The following is a 19,773-nucleotide window of genomic DNA, read 5'->3' as shown; positions in this document are numbered from 1 at the left end:
CCAGCTAAGTGATATAGGAACCAAATGGACCCTCATATGGGTAATTCTGAGTTGGGTCCATTTGGTTCCATTTGTACACTCTGAGTTAAACATTGATTTTACAATTAGGCCAATATTTGACTAAATTAGGGTCTCAGAGATATAAATAGCATTAACTGGGGGTTCCTTAGCTTACGGCATTGGTCCTCAAATTAGGGTCCGGAGACCCACAGGGGTCCTTGAGGGAGTTCCAGGGGGTCCCCAGCTAAATTATAGTTTAGGGTCCATTTGGTTCCATTCCAGAGATAAATACTTTTACAGTGTAAATCGTGGTCTCAGAGATATAAATGCCAGCCAAACGCATGTCGAACTGGTGTCCTTGAAAAATGGTTGAGAATCACTGAGCCGTAAAAATAAAAATAAAACCTCGGTTCGAAGTGAAGCGGTGAATCTTAGTATAGAATTGTCTGGAGAGCCGGTATGACAGCCGGTATAATAGGTTTTAAAAAAATATATAAAAAGTCCTGCTTGCTGGTCTCTTAGTTGTTTGTCAACTGCATCCCTCTATAATTATTTCAGTTTCTGTTATCTTTGTGGCCTACTAAATTTTTCAACTTCTGCTAGATTTTCAATGTATTGTATATTCTTATTATGCCTTTGCTTTTGCTCTTATGCGGCTATTTGTCATTGCTGCAATAGGTGAGACCTATTGCATGTACAAGACAGATAAAACATGAAGGCCAGATTTCATGTGAAGCTTGACCAATCCTCAAAGTATCCATTCATCTGACCGGGAGGGACACCGCACACATATTCTGGACGTACAGGACAGATAAAACCTGTTCATTCTGGCCTGGAGTGACCATATATGGACATGAGGTGACATACATTCTGTTTTTGAAAAAGCCTGTTCATTCTGGACAAAAATGACCATATATGGGCGTGATACACACAAAGCCACTCATAGGAAGCGGTTTTCACCGCTTCAAAAATCCCGGATATATCTTTTCAAATGGAGGTCCGTGGCCTAATAATTAAGTGTCAATTTGAGGGTCCTTGACATGAACAAGTTTGAGAACTACTGTCCGCTTACTGAATGTCAAACTGGGGGTCCTTGAATGGTTTTGGGAATCACTGTTATAGAGCTGTAATCATCTTTTCTTATGTGGGTCCCTGCCTCCTGGCATATATTTTCAAAAGGGGGTCCACGGGCTAATAAGTGTCAATTTAATGGGGGGTCCTTGACATAAAAAAAAAAAGTTTGAGAACCACTGATGTAGGCTAAATAGTCTAAGCCAGTGTTCTCAAAGTTGATTCTAGGGAAAGTGGGTTCCTTAAAGTTATAGGGGGATCTAAATTGACCCATACAAGTCTGTAACTCTGACAGTGTACAAATGGAACCAAATGATGTCCATTTGTACACTGTCAGAGTTAAGGGGAGACCTTGAAATTAAAAGATTGAGAAACACTGCTCTAAGCCAGGGGTCTTCAACAGGGGGTCCGTGGGGATACTGCAGGGGGTCCCAGAAATTGTTGCGGAAAAAATGTTTTAGAAAATTTTTCTTTAAATATAAAAAAGAAAACATGATTCTATCTCTTTTGAATAGCTACACGATTACAGTGCAATTGACAGATTGTTATAGTGATAGATTGATAGAATTGACAGAACAGTTAATAAGGTATGTTTATAAATGGCAGTGGTAGCCTACTGCCACTTGTACATGCATGCTTAAAATAAAAACATGAATAGGCCTATATTAATTAGATTATTTTAATTGCATAGTATTGAATGCACAATAACATGTGCTTATACACATGAAACACAATGTTATACATAAATATACACGTATATGTTGTTGCCCCACCCTTTGAAGTAGGGGGTCCCTGCTCCATCTCCCTATCAGTTTGGGGGTCCCTGGCCTGAGAACGTTGAAGACCCCTGCTCTAAGCTGTTAGAATACAGCAGATGGCGGTAACGCACCGCATATGGACGCCAGCTGTTTTTTGTGACCAAACCAAACAGAGAATAAGCCCCTTTTCCACAGACCCAACACCACACCACTCCAGTCCACACCACACCGCCCACTTGTGCAGGTTTTCCACTACAAGGACCTGGGTAGAGTTTTGTGAAAGTGGTACTAAACGTGGTAGTAAAAAGTATCCAATCTAGAGTAGGTCTGAGCTAGGCCAAACAGGGCCAAACACTTCATAATGACTGATCACTCACTGACTTTTCATTTAGACCACCAGGATATAGTTGTAATACATGATAATAGATTATATTGTGTTATAACCACTATTATAATCTATTATAGTGTATTATAATTATCATAGTAATACATTAATACTCTATATTGTATTATAATCACAGATAAAAGCAGGCCGTCAATTGGGTATGGCAGGGGTATGCAGCTGCCATACCCTGGGTCCAGGGGGGAAAATACAAGTTACTTTTAAATATAAATCCATGAATGTCTCTTTGTCTATCTGTGCTGGTTATTATGTTGTTAAATTACAGTAATATAACTACAAAAGCAAAATTTAACAAAATGGTTACTTTAACAAGGTAGCCTATTAGCCTATAATTAAAGAGCAGTGATGGCTGAGTGGTTAGTGTCCATACCTAGGACTCCGGAGACCCCAGAGCAGCTGGGTTGGGCTGCGATACCCGAATTTCCCCCGGGGAGGAGTAGGTAACTATCATATCATATCATAATTATATTCTCCACACTTGTATTCTCCCCATGTTGACAGAATGGTAGGCCTATATTCCCAGGTTCCGCAGGTCAGCTGCACAGGTGCAATGCATTATTGTTAATTTTGGCTCGTTTAACATGCCAAGTTTGCCATATCCAGCCCAAGAAACCGTAGAAACAGGGCCAGGGGGGAAAATGTACTTCTCAAAATAAAAGTATCATGCCTGTTGCTAAGGTATGGCAACATGACTGGTGTCTTGAAAATGAAGATATTTTTATGTGGTGTGGTGTGGTGCTAAAGCTGCAGTCGAAAAGGGGCTATAGAGAAGACGACGTCATCACTCGGGCGACAAACAGTAACAAACGACCAAAGCTTGAAAACATTCTGGAAAGACCAACAACCAACGGGTACATTTATTACCTTACCTCCACTCATGAGCAGGTTCATGTGGTATTTTAGCGTGTACATGTTCCACATTCGGGCGATTTTTGACGTCAACGCCATGTATTTCTTGTTGTTTATTGTAATGTTTGTTGTTGGCCGAGTGGCTAAGCTAGCGAGTTTGGTATACAGCATAGAGGAAGTATTCACAGAGTGGGGAGAGAACATAATAATGGCAAATACATAATGTTTGAAAACAATATTGCTACGAAGTCCTTGCAATGAATGCGTGGAAGATACAGGGAGCATAGGGGTCCTCCCGGCTAACGTTAGCCACATGCTAAAGCCTCGGCTAAGCTGAATTAGGTGTGCTAGCATGCTAACAATATCCTGGATTAACGTTAAGGTTGTAAAGGGATTCCCCCCTCATAGGGCTTGAAGTAGTATTACAAGTGGCAGCGGTGGATAAAGTACTCAAATGTTTTACTCAAGTCAAAGTGTTAATACTGTCATGTAGAAATACTTTAATACAAGTGAAATGTATGTTTTGTATTAATATTCAGAACCTGCTTTTGTAATTGATGTTATCCTATGCAAAGTACTCTGTTCTATCCATACATTATTCAATCAATCAATCAATCAATTAATCAACTAAATTGACAAATAATTGTAGTGACGTACAATATTTGGATCTGAGATGGAGTGGAATAGAAGTGAAAGTATTGGAAATTGGACATACTCCAGTACAAATACCCCAATATGGTAATACAGTACTTAATTAAATGCACTTAGTTACTTTCCACCACTGACTAGTGGTTCTACTAATACTACTACTAAAATTCTACTTTGTTACTACTATTTCTATACTTTCTGTTAGTATTACTGCTGATAATAACACTATTACTACTTTTACTAGTACTTCAGCTGTTTCTACTTCATGTTGTCGGTGGTACTACCCTACTAGCCGCAAATTGCAACACTAGATTTTTTTATAATCGGATGAATCTAGGGTTGCAGTACCTCCCATAGGGATCCAATGCATCAAAACAGTTTTTTGATATCTGATTGTGTTAAACAACTTCAAACTCACAAATATTGCGGCTCTATGGAAAGCTTGGAATTTACTCTTGCTATCTGCAAAGTGTTTGTTTCAGAAAAATCCACAATAGACATGTTAGGAGCTACTTTCTATCCAAGAAATTTGGTTCAGGTGATAATCTTTTCTAAGTCCTGGAGTTTGGAAGCGCTCGTGGAAAATCCCTCAACGGTCCTGTGACCACCTGGTTCTAAATATCACATAATGCAGGAGGCTGCGGGACATGGCGTTATAGAGAAGACGAGCGCTTCCGAAGTTCAACACCTAGAAAATAAACCATGTCTGCTTGGATTTCTTGACAGAAAATAAATCATAACAATCATACAGTGGATTTTTGAGCGGTGGTCACAACGCTCCTATACGTGGCGGTGTGTGTGGGTATGTCTGTCTGTCTGTCTGTCTCCGTCCGTGTCTGTATGTAGCCTACAGTACCTTTTATGACCACACATGTTAAGGGAGGGGTGCTGTTGTTCAGGATAGGCCAGGCACACTCACACACACACGTTCACACACACACACACACACACACACACACACACACACACACACACACACACACACACACACACACACACACACACACACAGGGGGAGGGGAGGGGGGGTCTCACACACACACACACACACACACACACACACACACCACGACCACCGCTCAGTTAACACGGGTGTGATTTTTCAGAAACAAACACTTTGCAGATGGCAAGAGTAAATTCCAAGCTTTCCATAGAGCTGCAATATTGGTGAGTTTGACGTCGTTTAACACAATCAGATAGCAAAACAACGTTTTGATGCATTGGCTGCCTATGGGAGGTATTGCAACACTAGATTCATCCGATTATAAAGAAATCTAGTGTTGCAATTTGCGGCTACTACCCTACCTACCCATTGCTCTGGGGGTGTTAGTATCTCAGTCTTACATTTGGAAGGTTCCCCATTCGATCCCAATTTATCTCCGGGTTTGTGTTGAAGTGCCCTTAAGTTGAGCAACATGCTGAACCCCAGCCCTAACAGCTTGCTCTATTACTAATGCATTGCACATTTTACATCTCCTTGGATCAAGGCACTATTACCATTTAGTACAGTTGTAATTACTATAGTAATTAGAGATGTTACCGATCAATCGGCAATGGATCGGATCGGGCCGATCAAAGCGTGATCGGCAATAATCGGTGGTTTAGATCAAAAGGTAAATTCACCAATCCGATCCGATCGGTGCATCCGATCAACCAGCCGTTCAGTATGGGGTATTTTGGCCATTTTGGGGTATTGATTTCCACAGTGCTGAAGGAATAATTAGTTACTGCTATGATAATAAATACATAGTAATGCTGGTAAATAACTATAAGGCAAATATATAAATGAATTCATGAGTGAATTAATTAAAGTTAAAACATTAACATTTAGAAAATATAAATAATATATAAATAATAACTTGATCGGATCGGTGATTGATCGGTATCGGGTGATCAAACTTTTGTGATCGGTGCTCGGTGATCGGTTCCAAAAAACCTGATCGGACCATCCCTAATAGTAATAGTTAGGATGGCTGGTGGCCGCGGGTGGCGCAGTGGTTAGCGCTTCGCCTCACAGCTAGAAGGTCCTGGGTTCGATTCCCGCCGGGGGACGCTGGGGGCGTGTTCCTCCCTCTGCATCATCAGCGCCCACACTAGTAATCCTGGTCTCGATAATCCCTGGCCAGCCGGGGCGCCTGATGGAGGGGAAAGGAACTGGTTGGAATAACGTGTTCCTTCCACGTGATACCAGGGAAATCCCCCCTGTCAGGTGAAAAGAAACAACTTGGACTACCCATGCATAGAAGGAAGCAGGAGGTTTGCCCGTTGTCTCCCCAGGCACGGCAGAGGGAGAGCAGAGCCCAGGATTACATTAGCCTCGCGTAGCCAGGCTTACTCATCTGCGAAGAGAAAAGCCTGGTGACAATATCAGGCAAAGACTGTTCAACTTCCGCCGTGAGAATTTCACCGGAAGACTACAACGCATGACGTAACTTCCGCTAAACACAGCACTTCCGCCACTTTCGCTAGAACCAACCGGAAGTCATATTGTGGCCAGGGTGGGATTACATAGGCAATTGGCACTGGGTGAAAATGGGTTACAAAATCGTGGGATACAAATTATAAAAAATAAAAAAAGGGAAAAAAAGTAATAGTTAGGATTAGGATGTCTAAATGGAAGAATTACAGTTTAAGTGTATTTGGCAAATACCCCAACAACAACAACTAAAGGGGACATAATCATTATTATGTTATTAATGGGCGTCTGCTTGGGAATCGGAAGGCTCCCGGTTCGATCCCCAGCTCCCCCTGGATTAGTGTCAAAGTCGAAGTGTCCTTGACCCTTAACTGGTTCCGATCAAACAGCTTGTGTCTTGCATGGTTGCCTCCTCCGTCCGGTGTGTGAAATATGTATGTGAATGCAATGCACATTGTAGAGTTTAGAGTAGGGGGGGGGCTACTGCCTAAAATGCTGGTATCGGTGCGTATGCCAGTCTATGCCAATCCCATAACCACATGATTATGATGATCCATGTCCATTTACAGTCATCATAATTGTAAAATAATATACGGTAGGCTATGTAAAACAGAAAAACAATGGCAGAATAATCAATCACTGGACGAAACAAAGACAATATTTCTATATTTTTGTAAGAATTACATGTTATATTTGTTATAGTAACGGTTTATATTTCATTACCATATTCATTTAATTTCGTTTTCTTAAATTTGCAATTAGAGCTACACGTTCTTAAATAATTTTCACAGCTATTCCATATTTGCTTTTTAATATTTGTTCTGACCGTAGTTATTTTAAGCATATTCGAGTGTACAAATGGAACCAAATGGACCCGATCGTCTATTTTCACAATGGAATGGATCGAGTCAAACTAAACGTAATGGCAACTCCTACAATTCCAAGTGCTTGTGCAGGGTGGGGGGTCCCCAGTTCAAATATGATTATTTGGGGGTCATGGCCTGAAAAGGTTGAGGGCCACTTATGTATGCAATGAATTGCAATTGTGTCAAATAATCGCGAGCAGTGAGGTCATGACGTGACTCGCTCATCCCCCGGTCCATGGAAGTAATTTCTCTATGGAGAATAACATTGGGTCATCTTAAAATCATCTCATATAAGCATTGTGGTCCAAAAATAAACAAACGGTTTGCGCAATATTGTCGGGGAGGTGGCTCTGTATGGTTTATGATAGTCATCATTCACTCATATTTGATAAAGCCCGTTTCTAGCGAAAATGTAACTAATTTGGCGACAGTAAAATTAGCGTTTTCTCACCATCAGTTGATTCTTCATATCCATATGAGTCAAACCGCTGAGATCATTTGTTTATGTTTGGAACACAGTTCTTATATGACGCAATGTGAAAAAAAGTCTATGGGAATTCAGAATAGGGGGAAAAAAACATGAACCGGGTAGGATGGGTAAATGACGTCAGACTTCACTGCTCTATTGTGACAGGCCTATGTGTGTGTGTTCCGTTGACTTCTAGTTCTATGGGTCAGGGGGCCTGGCCCCGCCCTGCCATCGGATACTCCACAGCCACCGGCCGTCGCTACGGGAGACGCCACGCCCGCGTTGGCTTCAGACCCGCCTCCAAGGTAGTGATGATGTCATCGTAGCTGGGGTGTTTACACTTTTTACAGGGTTCCCACGGTCATGACATTCCTGGAAATATTTTGAAATTAGAAAAATATTTTTCCAGTACTGGTCTGGAAAAGTTTTGGAATTTATCAAGGGTCCTGGAAGGTCCTGGAAAAAATACCTATGCATTGTCTTTGGTTATTGATTTTGTTAATACCTCTGAAATGTCAAATTAAACGACAAATTAAACATTGGTCAAATATTAGAGGCAGAAATTGTGAAAATAGCAGATCTACATGCTCACAACGCCTCGCATCACGAGGCGTTGTGAGCATGTAGATCTGCTATTTTCACAATAAAACTGTGTTATACAAAATTCCTCTACTCTTAATGCTCGTGTGCCGGGGTCCCCAGTTAAAATATTATTATTTCTGGGGTCACGGCCTGAAAAGGTTGAGAACCACTGGCATACACTACCTGTCTTTGGGCATTGCGCATAGGAGTAAGCGACTCGTTATTGAGCTGAATTATTGTTATATAGTCCTGGAAATCGGGTGAAATATTCTGGAAAAGTTTTGGAAATTAATTGGTAAAGATGTGTGGGAACCCTGATCATCTTAGCTGGGGTTTTTACACTTTTTGGACAAATTAGCAAAAAATAAAGACGACGTAAGAAATACAGTACTTCTTTCCTTCCATCCTAGGTGTCAGTAAGTCTCTGTAACGGTGGCAGCCCAGTGCAGATGGAAGCCTGTGACTTGATGGAACCGCATACAAGTACAAAGAATAATAATATATATATATATACATTGAAGTATTTTATTATTTACTGAATCATGCTATAGTTAGGGCTGTCACGATTATGACATTTCACATGACGATTAATTATCACTCAAATTACCCCGATTAACGATTCAATTGTGTTTTGTCAATTACATTTTTGTTTGGCTTTTAGACTTTGAAGTTGCACATGGCAGATATGACACATAACCTAAATATACAAAGAAATTACTGACATATTTGACAACTTTATTCTTTGAATAGAGGTAGTGGAAATAGAACATTGGTAGTGGAAATAGAACATTGTTAGTGGAAATGAACATTGATAGTGGAAATAGCCGATCTACAAGCTCAAAACACGCACAATTGCGACGATTATGACAAAATAATTGCGATTATGTCAAATAATTGTGATTCGATGGTTATGTAATAATTGTGACAAGCCTAGGTATAGTATAGTAAACAGTTGTTATCTGGTAGATGGATCATTTCAGTATAATATTTGTACAGGTGATTGGTAGTGACTAATACTAAAACACGGGTTTGACATCATTCCAGTAATGCCAATGTGATCACATTTTAGACCAGTGTTTATTAACTGTAATCCATTTTTTTTTACCCGGAAGTTAGAGAAGGTGGGGCCAAGAAACACTTATCCAATCATCGCCTGGCGAGCGAGCGAGCAAACGTCCAAACGGAGATGCGGCGGATGGACCCCTCCCTGGACTGTGTCCTACGACAACGCGGTGGCCAAAGGTCACAGAGGAGCGAGGTCAGTCAGCTGATGCATGTCGACAGCAGAATCTAGTTGAAACTAGCGATGGGACGATAAGCGATATTATCGTTTATCATGATAGAAAACACTCTTGATAATCGTGGAGATGACCGCTGACATAGTAGTCTCTCAAGAACAGACTAACTGAGCTCCAGTTAAGTGAAAAGGACCTTTTCTTTGACGATGGCTGGCCAGATTGCTGACATAGAAACATAGGTTTTTCAAAAAACCTTAGGATTCAAAAGACACTTATAGAATCGGGTCAAAATTCAAATTTTCACGACTTTTCAAAAATAGCAGATCTACAAGCTTGCAGCGCGGCACTCGGTGCCGCGCTGTGAGCTTGTATATCTGCTATTTTTCAATAGTTAAAGCATAAAATAACGATACACAATAATGTGTACCCGTTCTAAATGGGTTAATTTATCGTGAAATCGTCCTCCGTCATGCCCTGGGAACAATTCACCTTTTATTTGCCGAGCTGCATATCCGGTACTATTTAAACCCTCTATTGGTAAAGGGTACTTATAATATATGTACTTGATACAGTCTTTTTCTCACTCTACCAAATCTCTTTGCCAAAAAATAGCGTTGTGAGCTTGTAGATCTGCTATTTTTTTGGCTAATGTTCCACCCCAGGATAACAGATGTTGGGGATATTTTGATTATCGTGATATCGTAAATCGTGATTTCTTTGGTGACAATAATCGTGATATGAAATTTTCATATCGTCCCTAGTTGAAACGTGTGCTAGTGTCGGGTATGGAATGTGAGTGTTGGCAATTGAATGGAAGCATATCTTGTTTGTCCTAAAGAATATATGAAATATCTTCCAGAGGTAGACATGAAGACAATGTGCAATGCTTGGCCGTTCTCTTCCAGGTTAATGCCATTACTCTTTTAGCTTGTAAAAGACAGATATATCTATAAACATTTGTTCGTTGCGCTTTATATTGAGTCCATCTGGATAGAGGCCTCCTGCTATATCTTAATCTACCTCATTTAATCTACCTCATTTAATGCTCCCTGCAGGAGTCTTGCAGGAGTTCCACGGCTGAGGACGAAGTCGAGCAAGGGGGGGACTTCTTTGGCTCCTCGCCACCGGGACCCCACCCACCCCTGGGCGGGTTCGTCCGCATCGACTCCTACGAGCCCAGCGAGGGGGAGGACTGGTCGGACCCCGAGCTGGAGCGCCTGGCCCTCCGAATCGGCGGCACTCGGACTGTTGACGCTCCGCTGTCCGGCGCCAGGGGCCCCGAGGAAGGGGCCCGTTCGTGGTCGACCCTGTCGGGTCAGCAGCGCACAGACGAGCCCGAGGACGGCGCCGGCTGCAGCGTCGGCGCGAGCGGCAGTAACCTCGGCGGCAGCGGCTGCAGGCTAGCCGGCTGCTGCGTCGGCACTCCGAAGACTGTCCCGAACAGCGAGCCCGCGGTGGTGAGACCCAAGACCCGGAAGCACTCCCGGAGCCAGTCGAGCTCTACCCGGCTGGATCAAAGGCATGGCGAGGAGGAGGCGGAGGAGGAGGAGGAGGAGAGTGGGAGGAGTCGAGAGGAGCCGTCCGTCCCATCGTATACAAACAGGTGACAGAACTGCACAGAACTTCCACCTGAACTGGACTTTTGATCATACAGTCAGGATCAGCTTTGTCGTCAACGTCACAGGTTTGCCAGGGTAAAGAAGTGGGTGAAAATCAGTTTTCTTTAAAAGCTCCGGCATTCGTAGTTTTCAGGAAAGTAAGGAAGAAAGAAGAGCTGACAAAACAACGATAGTAACCGGGTAAAACTCTAATGTTCCTTAATTGAGTAGAGTGAAAACATATATACATTTATACTCACTGCATATAACATACATATATAGTAACAAGTATGTACATGAGGTTAAAAATAGCATACAGTGTGTGATGTAGCAAACACTGTTCTCAGCAGTCCCTGCTGCCTCACAATTTACAATTTAGGCATTTAGCAGACGCATATAATCTGTCAGTGCATCAACAACAATACAACAAATGCATAGGAATATCAATCTAGAAAAAACGATAACAGGTAGACCACGCACCTCATCAGTAAAAAACTTTTCGAAACCCTAAAATGCTATCAACCGCGAAGGCCGGTATTTCTTCTGATACAGCCGTCATCGTCAGTACGCGATTCGCATGATAACCTATTAAACCTACCTGCACTGAGGTATTTACATGAGAATGTTCTGAAAGCCCGCTTAGACAAAGCTAGCCATTGCTTACAAGAATGGGAGTTTCTTTACAAGGAAGATTGGGATCCTTCCGCTATTATGCAGTGTAGCTTTTAATATACTGTATGTAGGCCTGTATTAAGGGGCAGGGGAAATTTCGGTTAGAAAAGTATTTCAAAGTATATTCATTACAAACAAAAACACCAACAATACACAGGGGAAAAAAACATTAGTGGTGACACATTTGACAACCTGCTTGAAATGATGTGATCTTTCGATCCTAGTCAGTCTTAACCTATGAATACAAAAATAACGGATCTGGGGCCCATGGAGGGAGATTTTGTGTGCTGTCCCGTTCATTGTTGAGAAATCTCACAGCCAACTTGTTCAGTGAGCTGCCCCCTTTCACCCGCCTGTGTTGCTCATGAGCTGCTGATCCATGCCCTGAAACACATTAAACACAACATCAATCTAGGCTAGACAGCTCCTTAACCTCAAGACACTTTGAACGCCCCTACTAGTATCTGCTGCTTGAATGATGACCATTTCTGCAGCAACTCATTACTCTCTTTTGAAAAATGACCGGCAAGGAGCTGCACATTTCCCACATTAAACTGCCTCATCACCAGTCACTGACTGGAGGATTGAGCGCATGGACGGCCGCTGAAAGGTCCAGCTTCTGGAACCTTCTCGCCAGGCTCCCCAAGTTTTTTGTCCATTTAAAAAGTTAACCGGCATCTAAAACAAACAAAAGTATTGACACCCTTGCATTTATAAAAAAAAAACACTCCATTTCTTCCAGAAACTTGGCAAATGAAAACATATTTCGGCATCAACATATGTACTTATTTGGTTTGCAGAGGAACACAACAAAAAACGGGAATAAATACAGAATCCTAGCTCGTTCCACACAGAAATATAAAAAAATGGCCTGGACAATATTATTGACACCCTTTTAGATATGCATGAAATACTTGAATTTCAAGCAGGCTATTCACCTGGAACTCACCCTCATTCTGCTGTTTTGTGTCACTGCATGACCCACACTGAGCATAATAAAACAAAGAGAATTGTCAGGAGGTCATAGAAAAATTTGTAACCAAGCATGGACAATCTCAAGGCCCCAAGTCCATCTCCAGAGACATTGATGTTCCTTCACTGTGCACAATCAAGACGATTAAGACCCATGACCTTATATTAGACAGAGATGCAGATTCCTGACACTTAATGCAACATTTTGCTCCAAAAGACCTTGGTAATCACTCAATTTTATGATGCCACGCACAGATTCAAGTCACCCAGTAGCAGAGGCTGCAAAACAGTTTGACTGTTGGGAGAGTGTTCTTTTCTTTGAAGGGTTATTCTTTTTCCTGTAAATCTAGTGTTTATTTTGTTTTACAAAAAAGCTCTAATTTGGTCTCATGTCCACAGGACATTTTCCCAGAAGGATCTTGGCTTGTTCAATTGTGTTTTGGCTTGTTCACGTGTGTTTTTGCAAAATGCAGCCGGTCTCTTGTGACTGGGATCTGGGATTTCTGAGTTTTCTGTGGTCCGAATTCAGGGCCGTCACTGCTTAACCTTTGTGTATTTTTCTTTTAAGCTCCGATGTCGGCGACAGGGAGGGTTCGACATCGGAAAGACGCAGCAGCAGCTGGGAGACACTGTCGGGACTCGATCAAGGCGAGGAAGAGGAGGAGCTCGTCTGGGACCCAGATCCAGAGGAAGGGTACGTTTCTGTTTTCCCCGATTGAGTGCTTAGCGCTCGTGGATGCAGGGTTCCCAGTCATGAAATTCCTGGAAATATTTTGAAATTAGAAAAATATTTTTCCAGTACTGGAAAAATTTTGGAATTGATCAAGGGTCCTGGAAGGTCCTGGAAAAAATTGCTATGCATTGTCTTTGGTTATTGATTTTGTTAATACCTCTGAAATGACAAATTAAACATGGGCCAAATTGTCAAATATTAGAGGCAGAAATTGTGAAAATAGCAGATCTACATGCTCACAACACCTCGCAACGCGAGGCGTTGTGAGCATGTAGATCGGCTATTTTCACAATAGAACCGTGTTATACAAAATTCCTCAACTCTTAGTGTTCGTCAGGGTGCCGGGGTCCCCAGTTCAAATATGATTATTTCGGGGGTCACGGCCTGAAAAGGTTGAGAACCACTGGTATACACTGCCTGTCTTTGGGCATTGCGCATAGGAGTAAGCGACTCGTTATTGAGCTGAATTATTGTTATATAGTCCTGGAAATTGGGTTAAATATTCTGGAAAGGTTTTGGAAATGAATTGGTGAAGATGAGTGGGAACCCTGTAATTAGTGGGGATGTGTGCCAGGATGCGGGCGGGGGGAGCACGCTTTCACATGCTGGTGGCTGAACACTCAAAAAGGTCCAATCGATTTACTGTGATTAGGGCTGTCAAGATTATGACATTTTACCTGACGATTCATTGTCACTCAAATAATTGCGATTAACGATTTAATTGTGTTTTTGTCGGTTGACAATTACATTTCTGTTTGGCTTGTAGGCTTTGAAGTTGCACATGGCAGATATGACACATAACCTAAATATACAAAGAAATGACTGACATATTTGACAACTTTATACTTACAAAAAAGAACATTGACAGTGGAAATAGCCAATCTACAAGCTCATAACACGTCGCGATGCGACACATTGTGAGCTTGTAGGTCTGCTATTTCCATTATTTTTGAAAAAAAAAAATATATATATATCTGAACATTTTAACATGGAAACGATTATGAAAAAGAATCGCGATCATGTCAAATAATCGCGATTAGACGATCATGTAACAATCGTGACGGCCCCGACTGTGATCTCCTGCCACTATAGTTCCAGGTCACCGGCCACCGTAGCGGTCCCCCCTGCGCCGCTGGAAGACGGCGAGCTCCCCTGGCTCACGTTCAGCCACCGCGACGCCGACAGCAGCAGCAGCGAGGAGTCTGAGGACGGCGGCGGCGGCGGCCATTTTGTCCAGCCGGGGCTGTTCTTCCTGGGGGACGACATGGACGACGAGGACGACGAGTCCAGCGACAGCGACGAGGACCTAGAACTAGAGTGGAGGTGCGTTTCGGCGGGACGGTCTGATCAGGGCTTTCCGATCAAGTCTTTATCGTAACCAGGATTTAACCCATTTAGGGCCTAGAATTATTGAATGCTTTAACCGGTGGAAAAATAGCAGATATACAAGCTCACAGCGCGGCACCGAGTGCCGCGCTGCGAGCTTGTAGATCTGCTATTTTTTGAAAAAGTCGTGAAAATGTTGTGCAAATGTTTGGATATGTGTATTTTCAAAGCGAACGTTTGTGACTCAAATTTTGCTTCTGGGTGGTCCCTGGAAATAATATTTTGAGATGGTGGTCCGTGGCCAAATGGATATCATTTTAGGGGTCCTTCACATGAAAAGGTTTGAGAACCACTGACATAGTAGTCTCTCAAGAACAGACTAACCGAGCTCCAGTTGAGTGAAAAGGACCTTTTCTTTGACGATGGCTGGCCAGATTGCTGACATAGAAACATAGGTTTTTCAACAAACCTTAGAAGGATTCAAAAGACACTTATAGAATCAGGTCAAAATTCTAATTTTCACGATTTTTCAAAAACACAATTTTTTCAAAAACAAGCTGAGCTTGTATATCTGCTATTTTTCAATAGTTAAAGCATAAAATAATGATACACAATAATATGTACCCGTTCTAAATGGGTTAAAATGAAACAAACACGGAACTGAAAGTTCCTATGATTGGCCGCTAGTTGCGCTGTTCTGGTACCAGAAGCAACATGTTCTCCATAGGATTCCATTCAATTCCCCTGAACTTTTACATTTGATTTTCTTACCTTAATAAACATTGTCATAAGTACTTTATGGTTCCTGTCGCTAGTTTAAAGCCTCGTTTCAATCACCATGATATGCATTTTGTGAAAATATGGTCCAATTTATGTTATATTTGATGTTTAAGCAGGTTATGCTGTAGGAGGGGCTTGTGATGGTTCTTCTTTGTGTGCTTTATTTGCAAAAAAGCGTCATTTTCGCAGCATAGAAACCAATGGCTTAACACCGTGCATATTTTTTTACAGTCTATGGTTTTAACTGTTGTCCTTTATTTGTTGTTGTGTATTTAGGTTATTGGACGATCTGTCGGAAGGCGTTTCCATGCCGATATCGTACGTCGGCCCTCAACTCCTGACGTACATGGCTCTGGAGGAGAGGCTGGCACAAGCCATGGAGGTAAATACTGAACATGTGGACAATCAGGGATCTCCATATATGGGCATCATTAATATCGATGACATCAGGGAACTCCATATATGGGCATAAAAGGGATTCTGTTAGTGTGACATCACAGTGAAGCCAGAGGGTGATGTCATCTGATCTTGCAGTTTGTTGTTTGTGGTTTTGTCCATTTACTCTACCTAACAATTGTGCACCATTGATAGTCAGGTAGACTGTCACAGTGAGCCAGTCAGTAGGATAGAACAGCAGTAGCCTGGGCTGGCTTCCAATTTCGGGCTTTTGATCCGGTCGGGAGCGGATGGCGTCCTACGTCATTCTGTAGTAAAAACAGACTACAATTTGGAAGGAAACACCAAACCGGAAACAGTTTTTACTTACGCATGCGCTAACTACTTGCTAACTACTTGCGCATGCGCTAACTACTTGCTAACTACTTACGCATGCGCTAACTACTTGCTAACTACTTACGCATGCGCTAACTACTTGCTAACTACTTACGCATGCGCTAACTACTTGCTAACTACTTGCGCATGCGCTAACTACTTGCTAACTACTTACGCATGCGCTAACTACTTGCTAACTACTTACGCATGCGCTAACTACTTGCTAACTACTTACGCATGCGCTAACTACTTGCTAACTACTTGCGCATGCGCTAACTGGGGTGAAACTGTTTCCGGTTTGGTGTTTCCTGCCAAAGTGTAGTCCGTTTTGAATACAAAATTACGTAAGATACCATCCGGTCTAGACCGGATCAAACAACCTGTTTAAGACCAGATCAGGTGGTGACGCGAGGTTACAACAGCAGTGACACAGACATGTGTTGGGAGGAATGAATTTTCATAACTGCTACATTGGGGAGAAAAGGATTGGCTACTCTAAAATGTTAGAAGGAATGCTACTACTACAACCCTTACTCTTACAGTGTTTCTCAACCACTGTGCCTGGGGACCTTTGGTGTGCCCCTGAGAAGGGTCAAGTGTGCCCCTTGAAACTGCTTGAAAGCCAGTATTGTATTTATCATTTTAAAAATGATTTAAACAGCCGATCTACAAGCACACAACGCCTCGCGGCGCGAGGCGTTGTGTGCTTGTAGACCTGCTGTTTTCACTACTGTTGTGCGACAGCCTTGTATGATGAAGCAGGGCTTTACTTTGCGAAGAAACGTACACATTTGAAACTTGGAGATACAAGGTTTCTTCCCGACAGTGACAATATTTACACCCCCGTATTATGTTGGTGTGCCCATGGATTCTTGGGACATGAAAAGTGTGCCCATGCAGAAAAAAGGTTGAGAAACACTGGCTTACTACATTACAGTTTTACCGCGTCTTACAGAATGCAGTATTTTGATATTGTGACTGATGTTTTTTATTTGTGTCTGCAGGCACTCGCTAACCTGGAATCTTTGGCTGTCGAGTTTGACCAAGCGTCTCCGCCAGCCAATCAGCATCTAATAAACTGCCTACCACATATTACCGTCGAAGATACTGGTAAGTGATGATAGTTGTACTGCTGTTAGGTTTAGGGCCAGCAGGGACCCTTATTGGCCCTCTAACTACTGAATTAGTCTTCAACAGGGGGTCCGGGACCCTTAGGGGGTCCTCAGAGTTACTACAGGAGGGGCCACCAAATCTTTGAGTGATAGAAACCTTTTTTTCTCCTTTTTTATATTAACTCATATGCTGCCATTTAACAATACCTTCGTACTCTTTAACTGCCATTCGTCTCCATAGACTTCCATGTAATTCATAGTGCACGGATCATGCACACCCATGCCTAGATAATGCACCACGTGTGTCCACATTGCTCACAGCTTTCAAACAAAAAAATCCGAATGGAAATCCGTTCAGGCATTCATGAGATAGCAGCCATTATGTTTTACACTGTTGTGAGCTTGGAGGTCTGCTACCTGAGTTGTATGGGGGTTGTATGGGGGTTAAACAAGCAATTTCGCGATCGCTATCATGCCTACTAACGTTTTTGGGGTCCAAAAAAAATTTTTTGGAGAAAAAAAAAAAAAAAAAAAAAAAAAAATAATATTTTTTTATTTTTTTTTTATTTACGGGATTCACGGGCGTGGCAGGGTGGTACAACGGGATTTTTAAGGGATTCACGTTTTTGGCAGTTAATGAGTTATTTAACCGCTTGAACCCTAGCGTCCATATTCTGAGAACTTTAGCCAAAAATAGCCGATCTACAAGCTCACAACGCCTCGCAGCGCCTGCAATCAGGGATAAACAAATGGAGGTTTACAATTAGAGTGAATGAGAGCTCACACACACACACACACACACACACACACACACACACACACACACACACACACACACACACACACACACAACAAAGCCAATGCTTTTGGCTTAGTCAACAGTGCCCCCCAGTGGTCAGAAATTATATTCTGTCAAGGTATGGCATTGTGGGCTAAAATAAGAAACCTGTCATTGTACACCTGACAAAATAAAAATATATTCATTAAAATGTACAGTGGCTTGAATGTCATATATGGTCCAAAATAATTATTTAAAATTGTAAAATAGGTTCAAGTTCAAGGTTCAAGGTTGTACTTTATTGTTACGTCTTTTGTACAGGTACATAAGAGTAAAATTTGTTTTTGTTTGGCATCCTTCAGACAATGCAGTCGTATATCAAAAAACAATATAATAACAGCAAACTACGTCTTAAAAAAAATTATAATCTAAAACAAGGTGTAAATAATAAGACGTAAAAAAAGATGAAAAAAATAAAATGGAGTGCAAAAGGCAAAGAACAACAGGAAAAGAAAAGAGCATCCTCAGATGTACATGTGCATAAAGTTTGGCATATTCTATACGCCAACAGCATATTTTTCCAGTAGTTGCTACTGTACTGTACTTAATATATATAATAGTTATTTTTAGTATTCGAATTATTCGACCTCAAAGTATTCGAATAGTCGAATATTTGACAGGACTGGCCAAACTGTCAAATATTAAGTAAGCAAGAGGCGGACATTGTGAAAATAGCCGATCTACATGTGAGCATGTAGATCTGCTATTTTCACAATGTTTATCTGTGGAACCGAGTCACATTAAATGTAATACCTACAATTCCAAGTGCTTGTCAGAGTGAAAAAGCGAATATTCAACTTCGGTGAACAACATCGAATAGTGACTTTGATATTCGAATATTCGAATATTTGGTGAATGTCCTAATGTGTATTGTTTATTTCTGTATCTGCATCCTGTGTAGCACTTTGAAACTTTGTCTCAAAGTATTTACCCCTCTCTCTCTCTCTCTCTCTCTCTCTCTCTCTCTCTCTCTCTCTCTCTCTCTCTCTCTCTCTCTCTCTCCCTCCCTCCCTCCCCCCTGTGTCCAGTGGAGGACTCGTGTCCAATCTGCTGTAGTGAATACATTCAAGGGGAGGTGTCCACTCATTTGCCTTGTAACCATGGTTTCCACAGACAGTGCGTCGCTTTGTGGCTCCAAAAGGTAAAATAATAGATTTCATTAATACTTTAAATTTGCTATTAATTTATAGTCCATCATTTGAAATATGTATTACATCGCCACCTATTAGGGAGGGGTTGTCACATATTATACCATATTCTCATTAATCGAATCTAATTTGCCATTATACTCACTACAACAATAGCTGAATACGATGTAATATTTCTGTAATGAATTATGACTTAAAGGGATATTTTTTCAAAAAAAAAACGTTTGGTCCTTTGATCGTCTAATCAGGCTTTTATGAACACCCTGAACAGTTTTTTATTTGCTTGATTCAATATTTAGATATTTGATGTAAATGTTATCAGGCCTTCCTGATACGTGAGCACTATTAGGAAGGTAGTATGAGTCACCAGAAAAAAATTGGTGTTTTTAATGAATCTATCAGGGTTAAAATGGAGTTTGAAGTTACAATGGGTGTGCATGGGGAGAAGTTCTGGAGGAGGGCCTGATGACATTTACATCAAATATCTAAATAATGAATCAAGCAAATTAAAAACTGTTCAGGGT

At 41.6% G+C, this 19,773-nt stretch overlaps 1 protein-coding gene across 1 annotated transcript; it reads left to right on the top strand.

Moving 5' to 3' along the window:
* Nucleotides 1-3,018: 3,018 nt before the first annotated feature.
* pja2 (praja ring finger ubiquitin ligase 2) lies at nucleotides 3,019-19,251 on the top strand (the record flags this gene model as incomplete). The annotated part of the gene is made up of 10 exons (XM_080743728.1): nucleotides 3,019-3,083; nucleotides 7,676-7,784; nucleotides 8,472-8,544; nucleotides 9,174-9,319; nucleotides 10,355-10,902; nucleotides 13,110-13,235; nucleotides 14,367-14,597; nucleotides 15,657-15,762; nucleotides 17,156-17,261; nucleotides 19,130-19,251. The coding sequence occupies exons 2-10, from the start codon at nucleotides 7,680-7,682 to the stop codon at nucleotides 19,249-19,251; spliced, it is 1,563 nt and encodes a 520-aa protein (XP_080599854.1). The 5' UTR covers nucleotides 3,019-3,083; nucleotides 7,676-7,679.
* Nucleotides 19,252-19,773: the final 522 nt, after the last annotated feature.

The sequence above is a fragment of the Nannobrachium achirus genome, assembly GCF_963921795.1.
Source record: "Nannobrachium achirus genome assembly, chromosome: 15".
Lineage (NCBI taxonomy): Eukaryota > Metazoa > Chordata > Actinopteri > Myctophiformes > Myctophidae > Nannobrachium > Nannobrachium achirus.
This window is presented reverse-complemented; position numbering and strand designations above follow the sequence as displayed.